This window comes from Aethalodelphis obliquidens, unplaced genomic scaffold (genome assembly GCF_003676395.1).
Source record: "Aethalodelphis obliquidens isolate GAN/ISIS:26980383/991018 unplaced genomic scaffold, ASM367639v1 scaffold11, whole genome shotgun sequence".
NCBI classification, from domain to species: Eukaryota; Metazoa; Chordata; class Mammalia; order Artiodactyla; family Delphinidae; genus Aethalodelphis; species Aethalodelphis obliquidens.
The window spans coordinates 33,526,529-33,553,155 of NW_020837955.1; the positions used below are offsets into that span (position 1 = coordinate 33,526,529).

General features: G+C 37.5%; 1 protein-coding gene across 2 annotated transcripts in view; it reads right to left on the reverse strand.

Moving 5' to 3' along the window:
- Positions 1 to 813: 813 nt before the first annotated feature.
- CACUL1 (CDK2 associated cullin domain 1) overlaps positions 814 to 26,627 on the reverse strand; it is a 64,414-nt gene continuing 38,600 nt past the window's right edge. The window contains exons 4-9 of one of the 2 annotated variants that reach the window (XM_027112726.1): positions 20,280 to 20,375; positions 15,385 to 15,487; positions 13,305 to 13,394; positions 9,611 to 9,749; positions 2,323 to 2,366; positions 1,700 to 1,903 (exon numbers count right to left, since the gene is read on the reverse strand). In XM_027112726.1, the coding sequence (XP_026968527.1) occupies positions 1,863 to 1,903; positions 2,323 to 2,366; positions 9,611 to 9,749; positions 13,305 to 13,394; positions 15,385 to 15,487; positions 20,280 to 20,375 (513 nt within the window). In that variant the 3' untranslated portion in view covers positions 1,700 to 1,862. Of the gene's footprint in view, positions 1,904 to 2,322; positions 2,367 to 9,610; positions 9,750 to 13,304; positions 13,395 to 15,384; positions 15,488 to 20,279; positions 20,376 to 26,627 lie in introns of both variants that reach the window. The other variant, XM_027112724.1, reaches the window with a different exon arrangement.

Sequence of the window (26,627 nt, forward strand, 5' to 3'; positions counted from 1 at the left end):
AAAAATAAATCTGATGACCTTACTTTTACTTCTCTGAATACTCATGTTACAAACAGAGGACTTCTTCTATTAGATGACTGAATTGCTCCTAACACTTCAAACTCGCCCCCCAGCCTGCTCCCCCCAAAAAGGACCAAGTGAATTGGCAGAGACAACTCTACGAACAACCCGAAAATCAGAAGCGTGATGGTCGGTACCCCTGATGTGCCTTTTTTTGCCCCTAGTCCTCTGAAGACGTAAATATTAGTCTAACATAGCTGACACAGCCAAAGAGAGTCAAGCACATGCTCAATTTAGATTTAAGCAAAACTGTTTTTCCCTTGCCGCATCTTTCTATTTTACTTTGCCTTTCAAAAACAACTTGGAATAAGCTTCAGAGTCTTTTACAAGGAACTAAGTAGCACTGTGGGTGTATGGAAACAGAAAATATAGCTTGGCCACAGCCGGAAGGGGGCCTTGAAACAGCAGTGCTACTTTTTCTCTATTATACTCGAATATGATGTTTTAAAAGATGCAGACTGCAAACTTTTTAATGCTTTTTTTTTTTTTTTTTGCGGTACGCGGGCCTCTCACTGTTGTGGCCTCTCCCGTTGCGGAGCACACGCTCTGGACGCGCAGGCTCAGCGGCCATGGCTCACGGGCCCAGCCGCTCTGCAGCATGTGGGATCCTCCCAGACCGGGGCCTGAACCCGTGTCCCCTGCATCGGCAGGCGGACTCTCAACCACTGTGCCACCAGGGAAGCCCCTGCAAACTTTTTTTAAGTACTTATCTCACCCATAAAAATGAAATCGATCAGGAATCCCACACCACTGACTGTGTGTGAATTTAATTACCGTATCTGCTTCGTAGAGCATCACAGGAATCAGCTTTTACCACTGGGTAATTCTCAACAATATTAAAAAGGGAGCTTTAGTGCTAAAGTACCGGCCAGCCCTAAACTAGCGTAATGCCAACACTCCAGCAGTCGGTGAGAGCATGTTAAGTGACGGAGGGAATGGAAATGGTCTACGAGAGTTGGTCCCCAACATTAACATGAACAAGCCACGGTGAGGCAGGAGGAAATCTGACCAACGTGCAACATGTTTCTATTTTCCCACTTATTTAGCATCCTGCTATGAAGTCACACCTGACATCTTGGCAAGTTAGTCTGTGATACCATCAACTTTTTCAGGAAGCATTTGTGAGTTTGACAACATGGTCACAGAGCTGCAAAGTGCACAAAGCTGAAGGCACAGAGTAGAAAAGTTGTGAACTGATGGTGCGGGCGGGGGTGGGGGGGAGAAGTTATATTGGAAGCAGAGTTAGCATCTTCCTGTAAGAAGACTTTCTAATGCTAAACAAAGACCAACTCTTTTAAAGGGGTTTGTTTTGGTTAGGGGTGAAAAATACTGTATTGTAATGATCTGCTTGATTTTAAAGCAAAAGGTATCTTTCTGTATGAAACCAATATGCCAAAGTGCCAAGTCCGCAAATGAACAAAACAAGTGCTTTAAAAAAAAAAATAAAAAAGATTCTTCTGCTCTTATATTTTTGGAGGAAGCTGCTGACTTTGGCTGCTGGATCTCACTTAGCAATGGTCACTCTTCATGACGCTTGTTCCTCACGGAATCTGTAGATAAAGTCATTAGAAGATTGTCCCATTTCAAAATCATTCCCAAGTCTAGCAGCAACTGTTTTGTTTTTTGTTAGTTTTTTGTTTTTTAAAATTACAAACCAAAGTAAGAACTCCAACATCCTTTTCCAAGAACAGCTTGGTGACAGAGCTCCTGAGTGTCTGCAGGACCCCGCTGCGCTCTGAATACAGTCTCTGCAGCTCCAGTGTGTCCTCTTTTCAGGAAGGAAAGTACATTCAATACATTCACTATCTGTACCCTCTGGAACTTGCACATGCTGATGAGCTGTCTGAAAAAAACATCAGAAGAGTTAAAGTATCAACAGCCGACAGCATTTGATAATGGTAGGAATCTGTTTATTTGACACATATTTCTCACCCCTCTCCCAATCCCCCAAAAGGAGACCAGAGAAAACCTCAAAACCATGTGGTTTTGAATGAAGTGAAAGGGGACCAAATCATCAGGAGCTGAGTCTGGGCCCTTTATCTCATTCTAGTGGAGCCTAAAGAACTGGCAGCCTCCTGGCAACTGCCTGAAAACTGCCACCAGCGACTGGGCTTCAGAGCTGCCACAGCTTACAGAACAGTCTGACCCTGACTGCACACAGTGCCCTTGGAGACCACCATCAAGAACACTGGATATCATTATAACCAGTGGCTGCCTTACATCACAAAACCATCAAGGATGGTAAGGAACATCATTACTTACTATAAGCCAACTCATCCCCAGCTCTCTTCCGGGACTGGTCACCTCTGGGGATTAAAAAAAAGAAGAGGGAGTCAACAGAACTGACTGATAGCTTCACACAACAAAGCAGGAGAAATGAATTGGCAAAATTGACAATGGAAGTAGAGCAGGTATTTCAATGCTAACAACCTATTTTAAAACAGACATTAAACTTACAACAGTAGCTGAGTCATTTATAACCTGAATATTCTTAGCTAAAAGGTGCTATCTTTTAAATATAGAAAGCTATTAAATAAAGGAAGGACTATCTATAAAGATGGTTTACCCTGGGTCCTAGAAATCGATTGACTAAAACATCTTTGAAGACAAACCTGGGCTCTACGATCGACATCCCTGGTGACCTGCATATAACAGGGCAAATTTCAAATATGGAATAGAAAAATTCAAAATCTTCCGCTAAAAGCCGTATTACGGGACCAGAAACTGCTTAAAGCTTCTGAAAAATCTCAGAATCTTAATGGACATGAATATCCTTCTTGCAGACAGAAGAACGTGAACCTTTACAGAGAATAACCAGCTCATCTTAAACACCCACAGAATTTCTAGTTCCACTTTAGAGATAATAAAATAGAGGTCTGATTAAGTCCTATGCTATCTGTAAATCCTATTTTTGTTTCTCAGACAAATGACTAAAATGCTTAAGTAATGAGTAATAATAACCAATCCACTAGCTTTTTCTTTCCCGGTCTCTTAGCAACATCTACACAGTTGACCTCTTCCTTCCTGAAACACTCCGAGCTCTGCCCGACACTCCGTCCTTGGCCACTTTTTCTTCACCATGTAAAATTCTCCTTCGTCTAGGACAGCAGTCACACCAGTCCTGTGACTTGAAATACGATCCATATGCCAATGGCTCCCAGATTTCTATCACTAGTTCTGATTTCCTCCTGACACTTTGGCTTGTAGGTCCAACTGCCTCACAGCCACTGTCACTTGGACGACTTCCATCTACTGCAAATTTACCACGGCCAGAATGCACTCCATCCCCACTCTTTCCTCAGACTTCTTCAATAAATCACACCACCACCCGTCCAATTACTCAGGCCAAAATCCTAGCTCATCCTTGATTCCTCTCTTTCCCTCACTCTGGAGCATTCTGTCCCAGCACATAATCCAAAACCAACCACTCCTCAGCCCCATGGCTACAATCCCAATCCAAACCACTATCATCTCTCCCCTACACCACTGCAAGAGTCTTAGTATTAGTCCAGACAAGAGCCAGAGCAATCTTATGTAAAAGCATACATAAGATTATTTCATGCCCCTGATTAAAGCCCTTCAGTGGCTTTCCATCACAGTTAAAGAAAATCAATTCAAATGCATTTTCCCAGGGCTTCCCTGGTGGCGCAGTGGTTAAGAATCCGCCTGCCAATGCAAGGGACACGGGTTCGAGCCCTGGTCCGGGAAGATCCCCCATGCCGCGGAGCAGCTAAGCCCGTGCGCCACAACTACTGAGCCTGCGCTCTAGAGCCTGTGAGACACAACTACTGAAGCCCGCGTACCTAGAGCCCGTGTTCCGCAACAAGAGAAGCCACTGCAAGGAGAAGCCCACGCACCTCAACGAAGAGTAGCCCCCGCTGGCCGCAACTAGAGAAAGCCCACACGCAGTAACGAAGACCCAATGCAGGCAGAAATAAATAAATAAATAAAATAAATTTATATATATAAAAAATCATTTTCCCAGTCCTGTGAGATATGGCTCCTGCCTACCTCTTCAAGCTCATTTTCTACCCCTGTTCATTATACTTCAGCCACTCTGGCTCTCTTTCTGTCCCTTGGACATGTTAGCACTTCTGCACTTACTACTTTCTCTGCCTGCAACACTCTTCCCCTGAGTTAGCCACATGGCTATCTCCTTACGTTTAGCTGGAATTCTCCTCCTTAGGGGCATTACATCACCAAGTTAGCTGGAACAGCCCCTCATGCATGCCTTGGTCACTCACTCTGTATCCCATAATCTGTTTCATTTTCTGCCTAGCACTTATTATTACTTGAAATAATCTGTTTACACGTTTGTTACTTAACTCCCAACAGCAGAGCATAAGCTCCATAAAAACAGGAACTCTGCCTGTCTTGCTCACCCAGTACCTAGAGCAGCATCTAGCACATAATAGAAAATACAAAATATCTGCTGAATTAATAAGTGAATAATCCATAAACAGCCTCTACAGATGGATTAAAATGCAGCCCAAGTAATTATTTCATGCTTTTGTGTAATCCTCCAGATTACCAAAGTTTCCCACTTTCTTTCTCTGGTTACACTCAAGACCAGGACAGAAACCTCCTGCTGAGCTGGGTGAGGAGTCTTAAGGACCGGCAGGAAGAGAACACACCAAAGGGTCTCTGCAGGGTTCTTCTCTAGGCTGAGCATTTGGAGGAAAACTTAGCACAAACTAGCTTTAGACAGCCTAAAGAGCCCTAAACAGATCCGCCTTAATACTGCTTTTAAACACCTCTATTGTTAACACAGTATCTGGCCAAAGCCTGCTGAGAGTCTTACACTAGTATCATCACAGTAGCATTCACCAAATATTCTGAAACAAGTAAGTTAATGCTGAGCAAAAAGGAAGATACAGGATGGACCTTGTATCTGGAACCTCAACTTCTACAGACAGCCTTCATTCCCACCCCCCAAAATTTTTTTAAAAATGGAACATGCAAAAATAACAGGAGAAAAATGCAGATGTGAAAACAACAGGAGGCACAAAGAATGTAAGTGTGGTGTATGCATGCGAGAGGCTGCCAGAGACATTACCTAATAATGCTACAAGTCTAGAAAGCTATAAGCTGCCCTCAAAACCAGACCCCTGCTACTAAATGAAAAAGCCCCAATCCTCTCAGCTAGGAGTGACCCTCTCAGCTAAAAGACCAATAATACTCCTAACAAGGTTCTATTTTGTTCCAGAAATCCAGGTAACAATCACTCAGCAAGAACATTTTACTTGCCTTTAAAAGCTATCTGGTAGACCCTCTGAAGAGGCCCATAGGCTGGTCTGAATGAGGATGCTCCATCTGAGAGACTGCAAGCTAGACGTTCCCAAACGAGCTTATCTTCCATAATGTAATCTTTGACAACAAACACCAACCTGCCCTTCCCCCAATAAGCAATTCAATTATGCAGGTAATACATAAAAAGAAAATATTGCTCTTAGCTTGTACGTTACTTCTAGCTTTGAAATAACTCCACGCTATATTTCCATGAACCTAAAGATGTTTCACATAAACTCCAGCCCAAACGAGAATCTGTCCATTAACTGCAAAAGAGGATATATTTGATAATATTCACATATTATTTCAAAACATTTCAAAGACTTTCTCTGTGCCATCCACATTAAAGCTGTGCGCTGCTTACTCCCTATATCACATAAATGGAACACAGCCTTAAATAAAAAAATAGTTTGCAAAGCTGAACAGGAATCATGTGATTGGCTAGATACAAACCATAAAATGACTGCTCATATCAGGATAGCCAGTAACAGAATTTTTGTTAGATAGCTTAGACTATATTTTTGCATCAGTGGACATCATTTCTTCCAAAACAATCCTAGCCAAATAATGGTCAAAGGCAGCATCAAGTTTGGCAGGGCAGAATATGGAAGGTCCATACACAAGTGCTGGAAGCACAGGCAAACTGTCTTCAGTTGCTAAGTATATGGTGCAGGCACACCCTTTCTGACCAGTCTGAGCCAGTCCAGCATGAGTCCAGAATGTCAGGTAAAGCAGGGCCTACTCTGTGCAAAGCACCCATCAGAATAAGTCACGAGGCAGCCTTTAATCCTCATAGTAAATGTATAATAATTTGTTAGCTTAATTCTAGAAATGGCTCAATTCAGTTTGTAAAATAAAACATTTTAATTTTATCAAGTTTTGGAATACTAGCATTTAAATTTCATATGAAAGAATTCCACTAAGAGAAACAAAAGTTCATATTTACACCAAAAGTCCAAGGCGTTTCCCTGAATATGACCAACTTGGCCTTGTCAGAACAGTGCTAGGCTAGTCCTTCAAAGGCAATGTTAAATGAGACTATTTATGGAGTCAGTCATCCCAAGCAACTACACACCAAACAGTCCTGCACCCTGTTCTCTTATTCCAGTTCCAAAATTAGGATTACAAAAATATCTCTGGGGCTTCCCTGGTGGTGCAGTGGTTGAGAGTCCGCCTGCCGATGCAGGGGACACGAGTTCGTGCCCCGGTCTGGGAAGATCCCACATGCCGCGGAGCAGCTGGGCCCGTGAGCCATGGCCACTGAGCCTGCACATCCGGAAGCCTGTGCTCTGCAACGGGAGAGGCCACAACAAGTGATAGGTCCACGTATCGCAAAAAAAAACAAAACAAAACAAAACAAAAACTCTCTGGATATGTTTAAATAGTTCCACACATTCTTCTGGAAGGTGAATTCAAGATGTTCAGAGAAATCTACAAGAGCTATCTTCCTACACTGCTTCACAGAAATACAAGTTTTCAGAAGGCTGTTTATTTGTTAAAGGCATCAGTAAGCTCATCTCTAAAATTAAAAGCAAACATTCAAATAAAACATGAGAAAAAGCATAAAAGACTTCAAAATTATGGTGAGCCTAGGAGAAAACATAAGAGGTATACTCAATGTATTCTGCATTTATTTAAAAACATCTAAGGAAAAACTTCTAACTATAATTCCAAATACATAAGCCACACAGAAAAAAACCTGATAAAGTTAGCTACATAAAGTAAAAAAAGTCTGCATGACTTCAAATAAAACAAAAAACCGCCATAAGCGAAGTCAAAAGAAACTGAGAAAAATAACTCTTATCTTGGGCAAACAATCAATCTCCTCACTATAGAAAGAGCTCCTAGAAACCAGGAAAAGAAGACTAACCATCAAATAGAAAAATGAGAAAACCAGAAACAGTTTACAGGAAAAGAAATAAAACATATGAAAATATGCTCAGCCTCACTCATATAGTAAGAGAAATGCAAACGAAACCAACTCTGACTAATTATTTTTCACCTGCCAGATTGGCAAAAATTCAAAGTGTAACAATATACTCTAGGCAAGGCCATGAAGAACAGGCACTTTTAAACTTTGCTAGTGGATATGCAAAATGGCACAATCCCCTATGGGGGGCAATTTGCCAATTTAATCAAAATTACCGCTGCATTTACTCTTGACCTTGCAATCTAACTTAAGGGAGTTATTCTCCAAACGTACTGACAACAGGTACAAAGTTACACACGCAGCACTCTCTGTAACAGCAGAAGACTGGAAATAATTCAGGTTGCCATCTACGGGGGACAGGTTAAATAAGTTATAGTACATCTACACAATGAAATGTGTAAGAAAGGAATAAAAATAAGAATATATACTGTATTCGATTATATCTATATAAAATAAGCACTGGAGGGAATCATAAGACACTAATAAAAACAGCTGCCTAAAGGCTGGGAGAGACAAGGAGACAGGTGGGAATAAAACTTCTCAGTATGTACTTTTTATACCTTTTTAAAAAAAACCCTATAAATAAATATATCAGCTCTTCAAAAATGAACGAGTAAAATTACTATAGCATTAAGTGGCCTCATTCAGTGTATGAAAATAAATGTTAGAAATATTACAATTGATGTCAGGAGACCCCTGACCACCGGACATCAGGGAGAGAAGTCAGCTGTTTACATGCAGAATCTCCCACTGGCCTTTCCTTGAAATAGGAAAGGCAGGGTTAGCAGGCCTGTCTACACAGCTTCCCTGTGATGGCTGACTGAACCTTTGCAGTGTGAGCTGCCAGTGAGGGGAGTAATGACCCATGGATTACTCAGTGCTCCCTCTACCACATGAATAAAGATGCCACCAGGACAAAAAGGGAATAAATGCCAATCCATGGGTCAACAGAGAACAAATTATCTGCTTTCTTTCCTAACCTGTGCTGAAATTAGAAACTTAGGAACAGTGATCTTGATCAAGGCTGGTATTCTGAGAATGAGCATGGCCTCAGAGTCTATGAAAGACAGTGTCCACCCTCTGCCCCAGCCAGATAAGTGAGTCAATACCCAACCTACTCCTTGTGGTCACAACTATGCCTCAGTGAGGAACCCAGGTGTCTTCCTTTCTACAACTTTCTTCCTTTAATGGCGAGGGATTCAAATAAGAGAAGATATGTAAAAGTGCTAAGGAGAGGGCCAGGATTATGAAACTATAAAGTACTACTTATTCCAATAAAGATATTAAAAAAACAAAAATAAACAAACAAAAAAAAGTACTACTGTACCCTTTAATGATTTGGTGACACAACAGGGTGCTTTCCCATAGGGAATCACAAAATTTTTACATAATTTTGGTTGAAAATATGCACTTTGATAAAGCCGTGATACTGAATTGCAAATTTTAGAAAAATTAGCAAAGTGTTTATAGCAAAATCAAGGGAGGCTGGACTTCCCTGGTGGCACAGTGGTTAAGAATCCGCCTGCCAATGCAGGGGACATGGGTTCGATCCCTGATCCAGGAAGATCTCACATACCGTAGAGCAACTAAGCCCGTGCGCCACAAATACTGAGCCCACATGCTACAACTACTGAAGCCTGCGCGCCTAGAGCCCATGCTCCGCAACAAGAGAAGCCACTGCAATGAGAAGCCCGCACTCCGCAACAAAGAGTAGCCCCCGCTTGCTACAACTAGAGAAAGCCTGCACGCAGCAACAAAGACCCAACGCAGCCAAAAATAAAAAATAAACAGGAGAAAATTTTTTAAAAAATAAAAAATCGAGGGAGGCAAATTTTGTGGACACATTTAAGTGATAACCTACTTTTTAAGAAGAAACAACTAGAATTTAGGGGGAAAATGGAAATATGAAAAACAGAATCTGAAGGCTCTTTACCAGTTTAGTTACAATATCATTTGTTAGTTTAGTCATAAAATCATTTGCTAGTTTAGTCATAAATGTACATTATAACTGATCATAAAATTTCTACAAGGTTTTTCCAAATATTCAAAACTAGTATAAGCAGATCAAAGTTGGAAGAGCTCTTTGGAGGCTGTCCAGCCTAACTGCCCACCCAATGAGAAATCCCTTCTTCAAACTCCACTTAAGTGAAGCAGCTCCCATAAAATCAAAACCCAGCTTCAGCACTTCCACAGAGGGAGCTCACCACCTCTCCCAGCAACACCACCTTGACTCTCGCACAGCCATCTCCCATTCTAAGAACGCTGGCATCCCTCCCCTGCCAAGCCAAAGGAAATGGACATACTTTGTCACAAAAGGAAAAGAAAACTTGCCTTGTAAAACCATTCTGTATAAGTTCTCTTTGAAGTTTCTGATCTTGAGCAGCATATTCAGAAAGTTCAGACTCCACTGCACGAGGGAGAATGTTTGGAATAAATTTAGAAAATAGAGTCGGAGCCATCTGAACCCACTCTGTGAGGGAAGGAAAAGATTCATTAAGGAGATCGTATAGACAAATTACATTAAGTAGAAAAGGGAAAGTTTTCTTCCCAAAGAACAAGATTATGTATTAAACCAAACTTAAAATGGGGAAAAAAACTAGTGCAACCCCTTCTGATAAAGAGGTTAAGTTTCCTTTCTAAATAGAATTTACAGAAAGTGGATATTTTTATATTTTTTATGATTTAACAACATTAACAAAAAGCCCTAGAGAATTTTTGAAGGAAACTTAGCAAAAATTCTAAATATGGAAGAAAACATGAATGAAATAACCAAAGAATTCTGAGCAGGAGGGGACTTGGAGGGAAGGGATTTGGTGGAAATACTTAGCCCTATAAAGCATTAATTAAAACAATACACTGGCCTAAAAATAGAATAGTACATGTGGTAGTAAGCAGACATATAAAAAAAGTACCTCAAAAATGCAGAGGGAGATGGGAGAGATAACTGGTAAGTACTTTTAAAATATAAACCTACTTTGACTCACATTAAATTACAGCAAATTAAACATATATAACAGTGAAAGAAAACAGAATTAAATGGTTATCAAATTATTAAGGAAAAGATAAAAGATCAACAGAATAACCTACAGAAAAATAAACATTTATTCATCAAAATAAAAAGACAAAGAGAAGTCTAAGGAAAATATGTGCATCGGACATGACAAAGATAAATTCGTATCTTTATTATAAAGCGTTTTAACAGATCAGATACTCTTCCCCTACTCAGTGAGCACTAAATATAAATACTGCCCATCTCTATGTCCTTTTGGATTCTTTTAATCGAGCCCTTTCAAATTTTATCTTTTGGAAACATCTTGGCTGTATATATATAAAACCCATAAATAAAACCCATAAAATGTCAATGCTCTATTTAATCCAGCATGCTCATTTTAAAAACTGTAATCTAAGTAAATAATTCTAAATCTGAAAAAAACACATTTAATGCTATGCAATGCTGGGTCATTGGCAAGTTAAAAAAAAAAATGCCCAAAAGAATAGCTAAATTAGAGATGGGGGAAAAAAAAAAAACCACCACCACAAACACCACCAAGGCCAATCCACTCACGCTTTGTACAAATTCATGTCAAAATGTTCTCAATAGTGTCCCTCCTTCAAGCTCAGTTCAAATATGGCTTTAGAAAGAGTCTCAACTCAGTGCCCTGGGGAACCACTAACCCATCAGTCAGAGTTGGCAAGGAGTCAAACCAGTTTGACATTTTATGGAACACCAGGCATAAAATAAAGATAAAGAAACAATGAAAAGTGCATGTATTAAATGAAGAAGTGCAGCATGGGATGATGGGAACTATTCCTAGACTGAGCTTCTAAACACTAGGTAGAAACACATGTAAATAATAGATGTTATCAGAATCTCCAAGGATTAGGGCCCAGGAATCTACAGTTTAACAAACTTTTTTGGGTGATTCAGATGCATTCATTATATAAAAATCAGCACTTAAGAACTACTGCAATGAAAGAAACTTTTACATTCAAAATTCAACTTTTAAAATAGTTTAACCATAATCTGTCAGGTGAATAAATCTGCTTTGGGCCCGGGCAAGACAAGTAAACGTCAAAGTATGTTTAATAGTATCTCAGAAAACAGCTAGGACAGCAAAAGGTTAGTCTGTGATAAAATTCACCTTTTCAAAAGGACAGTTCTCAAATACAGAATTCTCCTCACAAGTAGTATGAAACCTATTACAAGAGCTCAAACCTGGATAAAAATAGCATTTAGATAAAGAAGCATCTATAAGTTTTTCTCCCCTTAATGACTAGTTTTATTCTGTAATTTTGTTACTTATGATAAAAGCCAGAGCTGATAAAGCTGCCCACTTGGGAGGGAGAATTTAGAAATCTGTCATACTGTATTTGGATGTCTTCCAAAAGAAAAAAATCATTCATAAGCCAGCACTAAAAGAAAAACTCATGAGCTATTTTCATCACATTTAGTAAAATGAAATTCAAAATTCTAAGAAACTGGAAAAAGAAATATATCAGTTTATTGGACACATGCAACACTTTTGCTACTTTATATAAATAATTATAGGAATAATTTGTCTAAAAATTATGAAGAACAGAGCAAGAACTGATCCAAATTTAAGTAACATTACATTTGACTACTCTAGAAGTCACTAACTGCTGAAAGTAGCCTGAGAAAGACGGTACTTCTGGGTATCACAGTCTACCCCTAGTATCAGTTTTAAACTGGTTTCCATTTTAGCAAGCTAAATTCTGATATATCTTTTAAATTAAGTAAGTAAACTATTCAGACATCAATTAATTAAAATAAAATAACCACTGGACCCAACTGAATAGTAGTAACAACAGTTAATATTAGCATGCTCATTACATTATCAGGTACTATGTTAAGCTCTTTAGATCACGTTTTATTTCATTCAATCCTCAAATGACAAAAGAATTTCATAAAAAGATAATTGCTGTCAAAAAAGCAAACCTTAAGTTTCTACACTGAAAAATGATTTTCTACCCTGAACTTCTGCAATCTCTCTCCTACGGACATTTTTTAATTGGCTAGACAACTATGCTAAGTTTGAGGCTCTGGGTTAAAAACAGAAAGATACATACAAAAGCATCTTGAGAGTCCTTTAAATTCACAATGGGTTTTTTTTTTTTTAAATTTATTTATTTTTGGCTGCGTTGGGTCTTCACTGCTGTGTGCGGGCTTTTCTCTAGTTGCATCGAGCAGGGGCTACTCTTCATTGCAGTGAGCGGGCTTCTCATTGCGGTGGCCTCTCTTGTTGCGGAGCACAGGCTCTAGGTGCATGGGCTTCAGTAATTGCGGCATGAGGGCTCAGTAGCTGTGGCTCGCAGGCTCTAGAACGCAGGCTCAGTAGTTGTGGCACAAGGGCCCAGTTGCTCTGCAGCATGTGGAATCTTCCCGGACCAGGGCTCAAACCCGTGTCCCCTGCACTGGCAGGCGGATTCCCAACCATTGCACCACCAGGGAAGTCCCACAATGTTTTTATTATAAGACAGATACATTAAGATAATTTACAAACCATGCCTTTGAATACAGTGATCTTTGATTTTTGGTTCTGCTATTCTGACTATCTTTCTCCTCAAACTATCCTTATGAAATGACTGTAACTTTACCAACACTTCTAGATTCCTTGTAAGTTATATAATAGGCCTAACAAGATGGAGTTGTGAATGTGTACGCCCGTGCATATTTGCAATGTGGGGTAGAAGTGAAGAAGAACCTCACAACAACAAAAGAGATTAATGCCAGACATAAGATTCGACTTTATCTAAAGTGTCTCCTACAAACTATTTTTGTATTCCCCAAACTAGTTGGTTTTCACTAGCATAGAAAGATTTCCAAGTGAGGTCCTGAGTTTACATTTCACAATGATGAGTATATACTCCATTTTTTTGCTATAACAAATCCAAACACCATTAGACCTCAGAAAACACATAGAAACACTATCCTCTGACAGATAGGGCTGGAAGTGCCATAAACAAACAAACAAGTCCAACCCCTAAAGAAATGATGAATGTTTACCTGGTCTGAGAGTATACAGGCCTTTCACAATATTTGCCATAGTTGAAGGTGTGACCTGAAATGGTGTTGACTGGGCTTCTAAAAGTAAAGCTGAAATAGAGAGGAAATGGGTTACAAAAATGATACAACACTTTATTGATTGTCAAGGTTTCACTTTCTATCACTATTTCTCCCAAAGACTGAAGGGTAAACAAGGGCAAGAAAAGAACAGCCCAAGAGGGCAAACCAAGTAGTTGTACACTAAAGATTTTTTTTTAATCCAGTGCAGTAGAGCTCAATCTAACAAGTAGATATGTGCGTATCTATTGAAACACGAACGGAAATGATTCAACTGATGGAGGTTCTGAAAGTAAGTAAAGCTTTCTAAAAGCAACAGTATTCATGGTACTTAGTGAGTGAGCTATAAATACTTCCCATTAACTTCACGATTCAAAAGATTTACATTTGGGGAATGAAATATTCTCTAACTCCCTCAATCATTTCCCTTTCCCCCAAATCACCCATATATGAGGCTCTTGGAATTTTTCTGAAAGACATGTTATTAGTAATTCTAGTAACTGAGATCAGAGTCAGAAACTCACTTTCCCAAATGCTACAACTGCAGGTACTTTTTCTTACTAAAGGTAAAGGCAAGAGATCACACTGTCTAACCATGTGACCCTGACTAAACATGACAACAGAGTCAGTTTTCTTTTAGGTTATCTATGGTCACACAAAAATATTATTAAAATATGTTAAATGGATACAAATACTTCCTCTAGACAAAACATATATAAACGAACTCCATCATTTAATGAATATGACAGATACTACTGACTCAAAACGGCTCATTTTTAATTCATCTCTCAAAGACCTGTAATTTACTAACCAAATACCCATGAAACTTGGCATAATTTTCATCTAAGCCAGCTTGTAAAATTATATAAGTTGTTTTCTTCTATCCCCACCTTTTAAAAAATGGAAACACCATCTCACTTGGCCAACAATGATTTCTGTAGTTTCAAACATGCAACGTGAATTACATTTGCAATGCTAGGCATTGCAGAAAAATCATATTTTAAAATGTCATGTTTAAAAATTGAAATTCTAAATTTTAGGTTCTTAGAGGCTATTCTACTCAAGGTTCTCTCTAATTTCAACACGTAGCCCAAACCCTATCTCTATTAATCCATCTTCCTCCTACTTTTTGACCGATCGTTTGGTTTTCAGTAAGTGTTGTTTCCACTAACTCTTTATGTTCAATCACACATTCATTATGTGGTCAAATATATACATTTGCAAACAACTTCTACATAACTATAACCACCTATGTCAAATTTGATAGCTATAAGGAAATGATAAATTCACAGGTTAAGTTATACGTAAAATGTACATAAATTAATTTGGGATGAATTAACTGAAAAATAATCACATTCAGTAACAAAAGGTAAGGTTAAGAAGGTATAACATTTCACTAAAATCCTCTCCACTTAAAATTCATTGTAGGAAAAGTCTTTAAAAGTAAAATTTTCCAGTTGAACTCCCCTTTTAAGGAAAAGAAAATGGGAATTTGAGGGAGAAGTAGCTTGAGAGAGGGAAGAAAATACTTATTGAGCATTTAACAGGTGCTAGGTACTTTACATATGTTTAATTCTCATATGCTTTATTTAACTTAGGATTTACTTTCTCACAAGCTTAACTGTCATCTACCTTTTTTTTTAGTACAAATAAGTAAACTGAGAGGATACTGTGCTACCATTTCAAAGATATTAACATTACACTCCTTCTAGAATTACCAGTAACAAAGTTACAGGTGAACTCCTTAATATTTCCCCCAATGTCAGAGAAAAAAAAAGGCAGCAAGTATCATGCCAGATATGAAGGCACTGTCCAATGACCTGGCTGCTCCCAGCTCACTGGGTGATCTTCATGTCACATTTTCAATTCCTCAGTGTCTCTCTGTATAGAATTGGGCTTTATGATCACTACAAGATTCAGAAGACATCAACATTGGGGTTTAGATGCCAATGCTCTTTGATTCAAAAAAAAAACCCCAAAACACTGCTACTGTTATGTCATCCCCGTAAGATTAATTACTTACGCATTAGGCTGTAAATGTGCTTTTCTGCAACATGTTCCGTAAACAGCTTTATAAGGTCATCTTTTAAGTCTCTGTTAAGCTTGGTTTCGATGTAAAACTTATTCTGAAAAAGAAAATAAGTTATTTTTCAGTGCATCAATTAGAGAGAAATGATTAGTCTAATGAACTGAAGCACTAAAAAATAAATTGTTTTAGGAAACAATTCATAAAGGCATCAATTAAAACATAAAAACCCAACATCAGAAAACAAAAGCCCTGCCACTATTAGTTATAGTCTTCCTAGCATGGGGTTAAAAGCACATAAAGATAAAATGCTATAAATCATACAAAAGAACATGGGAAGATACTCAACATGAACTAGACAGGGATTCAATGGACCATATTGTATGACAGGCACTTAATATGCCCTTTTAAATGACTACATCATCAGCTAAAGGCAACAGCAGGAAACACTAGTGAAAGGTACCCTATTTATCAATGATCTAGGCTGAAAGCATGCAGTGGGCATGCACTGGTTGACTCCCCTACATTTCACTTTAATGATTAGTCTAAGTCATTCAGCTTATGGCATTCCTTAGGGATGGATGGTCTTTGGTTCAAAGGTAGACAAGTGATCCAAGGTAACCCAATCAGACTAACGGAAACCTAGGCTTGAGTAAAAATCATCTTACAACCATGAGGAGAACAAGATGAAACAGATGTGTAAAGCAAAGAGACAAAAAACAAGCTGAGACCTTGGTAACACTGTTGAACCACAGATTCAACCAACCCAGAAACTGCCGTTATTTCTGGAGTTTTATTACAAGAGATAATACCTTTCTCATTTACAAATCACTTTGAATCAGGTTTTCTGTTTCTTGCAGCCAAAAGTATCCTAATTAGAATGATTGGCAAGTAAAAAAGATTGAATTTGTTCATGTTTAAATATTAACTCAATGCACAGGAGTGGAAAATACAAAGAGGAATGAATGTCAATAAGTTGGTTCACTGATTCTCTCAATTCTTAACATGTTTTTTTCTCTCTAAAAAAATCATAAGGGACTTCCCTGGTGGTGCAGTGGTTAAGAATCTGCCTGCCAATGCAGGGGACACAGGTTCATTTCGTGGTCTGGGAAGATCCCACAGCCGTAGAGCAACTAAGCCCATGAATCACAACTACTGAGCCCGCGCCCTAGAGCCCATGTGCTGCAACTACTGAGCCCACGTGCTGCAAATACTGAAGCCCACGTGCCTACAGCACGTGCTCCACAACAAGAGAAGCCACTGCAATGAGAAGCCCACGCACCACAAAGAAGAGTAGCCCCCTCTCGCGGCAACTAGAGAAAGTCCACGTGCAGCAATGAAGACCCAATGCAGCCAAATATATATATATATATATATATATAAAACATGCACATAATTACAAAATAAAACCACGCAAAAGGGTATGCAATAAAAAGGAGTCTCCCAAGCAGACCTTCTGTCGCATTCCCAAAGGCCCCATCCTGCACTGCGAAAACTTTTGTATATTCTTTCTAAAATATTCTTACATTTTTTTGGATATGCTTTTTTCTCCTCTAAAATGAAGAAGAAAACACTTGCTAATGAACTATAACACACACTGTTTTACATCTTGCTTTTTCACCTAACATTGTATGTTGAAAAGATTCTCGCTAAAATAACATACAGACATGTCATTATTATTTTTTTGCAGCATGAGTGGATTTATTTATTTATTTATTTAATGGTGTGTTAGTTTCTGCTTTATAACAAAGTGAATCAGTTATACATATACATATGTTCCCATATCTCTTCCCTCTTGCGTCTCCCTCCCTCCCACCCTCCCTATCCCACCCCTCTAGGTGGTCACAAAGCACCGAGCTGATCTCCCTGTGCTATGTGGCTGCTTCCCACTAGCTATCTATTTTACATTTGGTAGTGTATATATGTCCATGCCACTCTCTCACTTTGTCACAGCTCACCCTTGCCCCTCCCCATATCCTCAAGTCCATTCTCCAGTAGGTCTGTGTCTTTATTCCTGTCTTACCCCTAGGTTCTTCATGACATTTTTTTTTCTCTCTTAAATTCTATATATATGTGTGTTAGCATATGGTATTTGTCTTTCTCTTTCTTACTTGCTTCACTCTGTATGACAGATTCTAGGTCTATCCACCTCATTACAAATAGCTCAATTTCGTTTCTTTTTATGGCTGAATAATACTCCATTGTATATATGTGCCACATCTTCTTTATCCATTCATCCGATGATGGACACTTAGGTTGTTTCCATCTCCGGGCTACTGTAAATAGAGCTGCAATGAACATTTTGGTACCTGACTCTTTTTGAATTATGGTTTTCCCAGGGTATATGCCCAGTAGTGGGATTGCTGGGTCATATGGTAGTTCCATTTGTAGTTTTTTAAGGAACCTCCATACTGTTCTCCATAGTGGCTGTACCAATTCACATTCCCACCAGCAGTGCAAGAGGGTTCCCTTTTCTCCACACCCTCTCCAGCATTTATTGTTTCTAGATTTTTTGAGGATGGCCATTCTGACTGGTGTGAGATGATATCTCATTGTAGTTTTGATTTGCATTTCTCTAATGATTAATGAAGTTGAGCATTCTTTCATGTGTTTGTTGGCAGTCTGTATATCTTCTTTGGAGAAATGTCTATTTAGGTCTTTTGCCCATTTTTGGATTGGGTTGTTTGTTTTTTTGTTATTGAGCTGCATGAGCTGCTTATAAATTTTGGAGATTAATCCTTTGTCGGTTGCTTCATTTGCAAATATTTTCTCCCATTCTGAGGGTTGTCTTTTGGTCTTGTTTGTGGTTTCCTTTGCTGTGCAAAAGTTTTGAAGTTTCATTAGGTCCCATTTGTTTATTTTTGTTTTTATTTCCATTTCTCTAGGAGGTGGGTCAAAAAGGATCTTGCTGTGATTTATGTCACAGAGTGTTCTGCCTATGTTTTCCTCCAAGAGTTTGATAGTTTCTGGCCTCACATTTAGTTCTTTAATCCATTTTGAGCCTATTTTTGTGTATGGTGTTAGGGAGTGATCTAATCTCATACTTTTACATGTACCTGTCCAGTTTTCCCAGCAGCACTTATTGAGGAGGCTGTCCTTTCTCCACTGTACATTCCTGCCTCCTTTATCAAAGATAAGGTGATCATATGTGCGTGGGTTTATCTCTGGGCTTTCTATCCTGTTCCACTGATCTTTCTCTTTCTGTGCCAGTACCATACCGTCTTGATTACTGTAGCTTTGTAGTATAGTCTGAAGTCAGGGAGCCTGATTCCTCCAGCTCCATTTTTCGTTCTCAAGATTCTTTTGGCTATTCGGGGTCTTTTGTGTTTCCATACAAATTGTGAATTTTTTTGTTCTAGTTCTGTGAAAAACGTCAGTGGTAGTTTGATAGGGATTGCATTGAATATGTAGATTGCTTTGGGTAGTAGAGTCATTTTCACAATGTTGATTCTTCCTACCCAAGAACATGGTATATCTCTCCATCTATTTGTATCATCTTTAATTTCTTTCATCAGTGTCTTATAATTTTCTGCATACAGGTCTTTTGTCTCCTTAGGTAGGTTTATTCCTAGATATTTTATTGTTTTTGTTGCAATGGTAAATGGGAGTGTTTTCTTGATTTCACTTTCAGATTTTTCATCATTAGTGTATAGGAATGCCAGAGATTTCTGTGCATTAATTTTGTATCCTGCTACTTTACCAGATTCATTGATTAGCTCTAGTAGTTTTCTGGTAGCATCTTTAGGATTCTCTATGTATAGTATCATGTCATCTGCAAACAGTGACAGCTTTACTTTTTCTTTTCCGATTTGGATTCCTTTTATTTCCTTTTCTTCTCTGACTGCTGTGGCTAAAACTTCCAAAACTATGTTGAATAAGAGTGGTGAGAGTGGGCAACCTTGTCTTGTTCCTGATCTTAGTGGAAATGCTTTCAGTTTTTCACGACTGAGGACGATGTTGGCTGTGGGTTTGTCATATATGGCCTTTATTATGTTGAGGAAAGTTCCCTCTATGCCTACTTTCTGCAGGGTTTTTGACATGTCATTATTTTTAACTGCGTATTTTTCTACGGTAAATATCCTCCATAAATTATTTAAATAGTAGTCTCTCACTGATGACACAAATTCCTCCCAATGTTCTGTTTTTTTCAGTAAAGCATATCTTATGGAGAATAAATCATTTTGAAGATTGGTATTACACACATAGTTTATCTCTAGGCTACAACCCATTCTCTAGGTTTAGGTTGTAGGATCAACCTAAACAACCATTCCCTAATCTAATCAACAAAGAGAAAGTGGGACAATGGTTTCTAAGGGCTCTTCCTGTTCAACAGGAACACTAACATTAAGATCCTATAGCTTATATATTTAAAAGGCGGGGGTGGGGGGGTGGGGGACAGGGCGGGGACACTTCAACAAAGTCAACAGACTACAAGACGTACTCATGGCATAATTTTCCAAGTGAAAGAGATTAACAGAATGAAAGCAAACTTTACTGTTCTACTTTTTATGGAGTTACTTCCTTGGCATTTATTATACATCATGTTTGTAGATACATGTCTTAACTCTCTATTTTCTGAAGGTAAGAAATCTTTCTGATATATCTTTATTTTCCAAGCACAGTATCTTCCATATGGCAGAAACAAAATGTTAATTGGGTGACTGCTGATTATTAATGCCTAACTGTCTGTTTCAGCAATGGTATTTATGAAATTTTTAAACAGTGAAAGGCTAAATAAGTCTTCTATGCCAACACTATGAACATTGCTGAAATAGATTAATTTCCATTTCTAACATAATACATAGTAATAGAATATGCTTAACTTTCTGCATCTATCTGCACTTAGACCAATAAACAGAGGTATTTGGAAAGGGGAAACAGCTCTAACTTACCATATATATGAAAAGAGGCACAATGCTCTGCAATGCTCCCATATACTGTCCAAGAGCTATATTAAATCTTTCAATATAGAGATCTGGAGGGCTGGCCTGTGAAAAAGAACATAAATGTGATCATTCCAGGAAACCAGGTGTAAAGATCTTCCGGCACAATCTAAAATGCAAACAGACTTAGAACTCAATCAAAGTTCACACTGAAATTCACAATAAAGAAAAAGAGGAGGCTTGTATCCTGAAGTTTAGTTAAGATTTCTATCTCTATTCCAATATCTGCTATGCAAAACTGAGGTTTGATTTAGCTGCCTTTAAAATGTGTGTAACCTTCCCATGTCAGTTAAAAGGCTTTACTCTGTTAACAAGTAAAAGGGTGAATTTACACTTAAGATAAATGATATGATTTTTTAAATCACCACTAAACTATAGACATTTACTATGGGAATCAAACTATATTTGGGCTTGCAATAGGGGGGGAAATTCAAGGAAGTGATATAGGCTTAATATACTATGAGAATGGCTGTTGACATGTTAGAATTACCTTAGGCACAGTAATATTCTAAGTTGATACTAACTTGGTTCTACCACTCCTGTAGCTAGCCAATTATAAACCTATTGGCTAGAAAGCAGGACTCAAATGGTCCATATACATCTGCAGCTCTGGAGAGCAGTTAAAATAAATATAATACATGACTGGCATTTAACTCATTGTTACCAAATACCATGTCATAAGGCCATCAAAAGAGAACACTTCCAATTTAACTGCACGTTGTGGAATGAATGTGAGTGTGTGTGTCCCCACACACAAATCCCTATGTTAAAACCCTAACCAGTGCAGCTCTATTTAGAGTAAGGAAGTAATTAAGGCTAAATGAGGTCATAAGAGCAGAGCCCTTATCCTACAGGATTAGTGTCCTTACGAGAAAAGACACCAAGGGGCTCATTCTTTTCCCCTTCCTCTCCCTCCCCTCCCCCAAAGCACACTCAGAGGAAAGGCCATGTGAGCACACTGCAAGAGGATGGCTGTCTACAAGCCAGGAAGAGAGCTCTCATCAGGAACCAAATCAGCTGACACCTTAATCTTGGACTTCCCAGCCTCCAGAATGGTGAGAAATAAATATCCGTTGTTTAAACCACTCAGTCTGTAGTATTTTGTTATGGCAGCCCAAGCAGACTAAGATACTGTGTTTTACAAAAACGTATCCATGTACTATTTCATTTTATTCCCTAAAGCTAAATTAATTAAATACCATTTTAATGTTGAAGAAACACACAAATGGGCAAGGATTTGCCTAAAATTAGAATGACAGATCCAGGTCTTCCAGCTATGAATTCATTCCTGGGCCAGGGAGTTGGGGGAATGGGCATGGCACAAAACATCACACAAACAAAACTGATTCTACACAAGGGCTATCTCATGACAGCCTCATCATCTGACAACCACATCATATACACAAAGTCTGGCTTTCAAACAAGTATATAAAGAAACACCACGTTGAAAGACTCCTAAATATTATATTTAAACATTGAAATTATAAAACCATTTCAGCTAAGCTGTCTTAGAAATGTCCAAATAGTCCAATAATGTTTTAAAGTAAAATTTAATTCATTTTTATCAGTTCTACTTAGAAGCTTAGATATGTGCAGTGAGCTGTCCTTACTTTTAATTCATCTTTCATTACTGAGTTCTTACATACAGGTTTGGTGCACACTTGGTGCTTTTTTTTAAAAAACATTTATTTTTCTTAGTCCTCCTACTGCAATAAATTGAACATTATTTCCATTTAACATCTGAGGCAACTGGGGCTCAGAAATATTTGGTCAACTGATTACAGTCCTACAGCTAATAAGCCCAAGAATTAAGACTCTAACCCTGTTCAAACTCAGTCCTTCCAACTATTTATAATCAATTTTTAGCACCCTGAAACTTTTAGAAGAAAGTTCAGACTTCCAGTTTAGGCCACTATCTACCTCTCTGCTTTCACATCCTGCTCATTCTCCCGTGTAGCCCAACACAGTCATCACATGGAACTACTAACAGTTCCCAAACAATGTCCGTATGCTGCTTAGGCCTCCTTCACTGTATCTTCTACCTGACGCCTTTTATCACCACCCTCAACCATACTCACCCTGGCTAACTTCTCCTACTCATCCTTCAAGATCTGTTTCACTTCCTCAAAACTGAGATATACGGCCCTTCAACAGGGCACCACCACACTTACTCACTTCTCCACTGGGTAGTCTCTGTCACTAAACTTTCAGCCCCTAGAGGGCAAGATCTGTGTCTTATCTTTACATCTCTAGTGCAGACCACAGAACCCGAGCATAGTAGGTATAGATAAGTGCTTTTTTTTTGTACTTAGGACAGTCTTGCTTAAATCTAAAGTTGTTTAAATCTAAATCTAATCTAGCCTTGCTTAAATCTAAATTGCTATTTTATCATTTAACAAGGTTATATGACAATTCATTTAGCCCTCTGAATTTCAATTTCCATACATATAAAAACACTAATTGTGCTATTTCCAAGATGTGCTGAGAATCAAAGAAAATAACGTGTGCTTAGAAAAATGTCAACTATTACACATGCACATGCAAGTAGCAAGAGTAAACTCCTTTATGAATTAACTACCTATTTGTTTAATACTTCAGAAAAACCTATTAACATTATTAAAGGCATTCTTTGTTAACTAAAAAAATTGGGGAAAACAGTTCCACATTATGGGCAGACTTTTCACTATAACGAACAGAATCACATGTAATATCTTTCTCTAAACTGCTTCGAAGAACTCTGGAAATGATATTTCAATATTCAAAGAAATAAATTTAGAAGTATGATATGAAAAAAGAAAATCTGAAGAGTTTTTGCATTAAAATAATTTTCCTTTTTCATAAAAGGATACTTTATCTATCTAAAAGTTAAAAGTATGAACATTGATCAAAAGCCACACTTCATAGCAGACAGAATAACTAAAATTGAATTCCTTAGTTATTCTTTTCAAGACTTCCCAAAGCCACAAAGGTTATGAGTATTAAAAAGTACTTTTTGTACTGAATCAAATGTCAGAACGTTTACTTAGCTTTTTTACTTCCACATTACATGCAGCACTTATTCAAAACCTCTTAAATGACAGACTACAAATTATAATAGTCTTCTAAAATAAATCCATGCTCTTTACTAGAAACCTAGAAATACCTGTTAGTAACAAAACTAATCGAACTGTTCCTCCTTAAAACTTAAGCTCAGTGTACTTCGGGTCCCACTGTGGAAACTGCTACCTATTTGATTTACATAATTTCACCATGAATGTATTTGGATTGAACATTAAATGAAATTTTTTACCCCTAAAATAAGCAAGCTTCATTTTCTTCTCAAATAAAATAAGAAAAAGCAATTGGCCAGAAAAATAACCATTACTCCAAACATGCTCCAACTTCTCATAACAGACTTAGATTCCCTGAAATTTGTAATATAGCTGGTAGGAATGTTTTAATTTCTTCTTCTTCTTTTTTAAATCAGTAATTCATTCATCTGGTTTAAAATTCAAATTGGTTCAAAAGGGTTTAGAGTAAAGAATTTACCTTTCATTCCTTCCGCATTGAACAAACCAACACTTAATTCCTTTATAACCTTCCAGAAGAATTTTACATATATACAAAAAAATAAGAATCCCATTTATATCCTTTTTCACACAAATGCTAACTTACAATCATACTGATCTGCACTTTTCCTAACAATGTAGCTTGGAGACTGTTTTATTCTAGTGTTTCTCAAACATTTTGATATCAGGAACCCTTTATACTCTTAAAAATAACTGGAAATTCCAAAAAGCTTTTATTTATAATGTAGGTTGTATCTATTAGTATTTACCATATTAGAAACTAAAACTGGGTTTTAAAACTATGTATTAATATATTCTAAAATGACAATAAGCTCATCACATTTTAACAATTTTAATATTAAAATACAGTTAAATATTTTATATTATAAACTAAGTTATATGTAAACAACTATATTTTCCCCCCAAAAAATTAGTAAGAAGAGTGGTATTGTTTTTACAGTTTTGTAAGTCTCTTGAGAGTGGCTTAATAGAAGACAGCTGGATTCTCATATCCGCTTCTGTACTGAATCAGTTGTGATGTGATGTTTTGGCTAAAGTAAATGAAGAAAATCTACCTTCACACAGATATGTAGTCAGAAAAGGAAGGCGTATTTTAATAGCCTTTTCAAATAATTGTAGATATTTTTCTCTGAAACTTGACAAGTGGTAGTTTCGTAAAGGTTAGTTGGGATATGAAATCTGAAACTATCAATGAATTCTTGATACTCTATTACATTAAAACCCATTGTTCTATCTTCTACTTTGAATGGGTCTTTTACAGATACATTTTATAGCATTACAAACCTGTCATTTGAAAAATACTGACTCACTGAGTTATGTAGATCTAAATGTTGACACATTTCACTATACAACATCAAAAAAAGTTATCATCATCTATCTCATCAGAAAAGTCTTTTTAAGTACTAGGATGTTATCAAGATCATCATTGTAGATACAGGTTTTCCAAAATTCTAATTTTCACTTCAAAGCTCAAATTTTCTCATTGGCAACAAATACCGTCAGTTGTTTTCCTTGAAGTGACACACTTCTTTCATTTTTCAGAAAATGTCTATTAAACACCAGTCTAAATAACCATAGTTTGTCAGTGATTCTTTCAAATAAAAGGAGTGTTTTATAGGGGAAAACACTAGCTTAATAGCTAGCTTAGCTCAAAACTCATATAACCACAGAAGTGCTATTTTTCAAAACAATCACTGTTACTTTAGTATACAGCTTCCCATTTCTTCACAAAGAATATTTTTCTGAGTACACGCAAAGTCACAATTCAGTAAAATTCATATTTTTCATTGCTTCATCTAGGACATTCTTAGTGGAATGCTTTTGTTTTCTGCTGTGAGTCTGTAGATGTGAAGATGCTAAGGCACCAAGCAGTTCTACCCCCAGGACCCAAGAGCCACACAGTGAAGAGGGAAAACAAGACCTTAGTCGTATCAGAGAAACACACCCCCTGGAAAGACTTCAGGGGCCCTTAGAGGTCCTCAAACCACTTCTGAAAGAAATCTATTCTTTTAAGTACAATGTTTGAATGTACTATTTATTTAACCAGTCCCCCATTTGGTAGCTTGTTGCTAATCTTTTATTACCACAAGATGTTGCAATGAATTACTTCATACAGATGCTATTTTGTAGAGAGTAATTTTAAAGAAAAATTAAGTTTAAAAGAAGTAGAATTAGATGATAATCATGTATCATCATATAAAAACAAAATAATTTTGGTACTTAAGAGTTTTATAGAACCAATCTGCTAAATATCCCTTAAAAATATATATATACATACACACACATATATATATTTGCTTACTAAGTATATTCCTTAATTATTTTTAATTTTGAAAGCTAGATAAGGAAGCTTGGTCAGTTACTCTAATTAGACATATATTAATTTTTAGAACAGCATGACTTGTTTAAATAATTTTACTAGCCAACAGACAAATATACTATGGTCTAGGTCAGTACTGCCCAACAGAACTTCCTGTGATGATGGAAATGTCCTATACCTGCACTGTCCAATATGGCAGCCGCTAGTCATGTGTGACTACTGAGCACTTGAAATGTATTTAATAAAACAAACTAAGAAAGTGAACTTTTATGTCATTTTAATTTTAAAGTTACATGTGACTAAATGGTAACCAAACTGGACACTGCAGATGTAAAATAGAAATAAGTTCCACAGTTTCATAATTATATCCCTCCTCTTCTATCTACGCCCTATCCCCATCCCACCAAAATGAAACATGAAAAAAATTTAAGAATATTTGCTTTTATGTTCACAAAAACGGTGTAGTTGTCTTTAAATAAAGAAATGACTTTCATATGTTATAATGAAATAAGGAGGAAGAAAAGATGGGAAGGAGGGATCTAATAAACATATCAAGGCCACTAACATATATCTTTGTGGAAGTAACACATGTTCACTGAAATTTTTAAAATTAAAAAGGCAATTATAGGAAAACAACCACTACCAAGAATGGTAGATAGCTACCATCAACATTTTCTTCTGTTCTTCTGTGTGTATGTTTTATAACAAATATGGAATTATTTTGTAATCTGCTATTATCACTCAGCTATATATATCATTGACACCTCACAGACCAAATGTATTTCAACAACGTGATTGTAATGACTGTCTGGCCCCACCATTGTCTACTTCATCAGTCCCTCTTCATTAGGTACTTAAAACCAAGCTCTGCTGTCTGCATTATCCAGGTTTGCATGGTACTTCTACTCC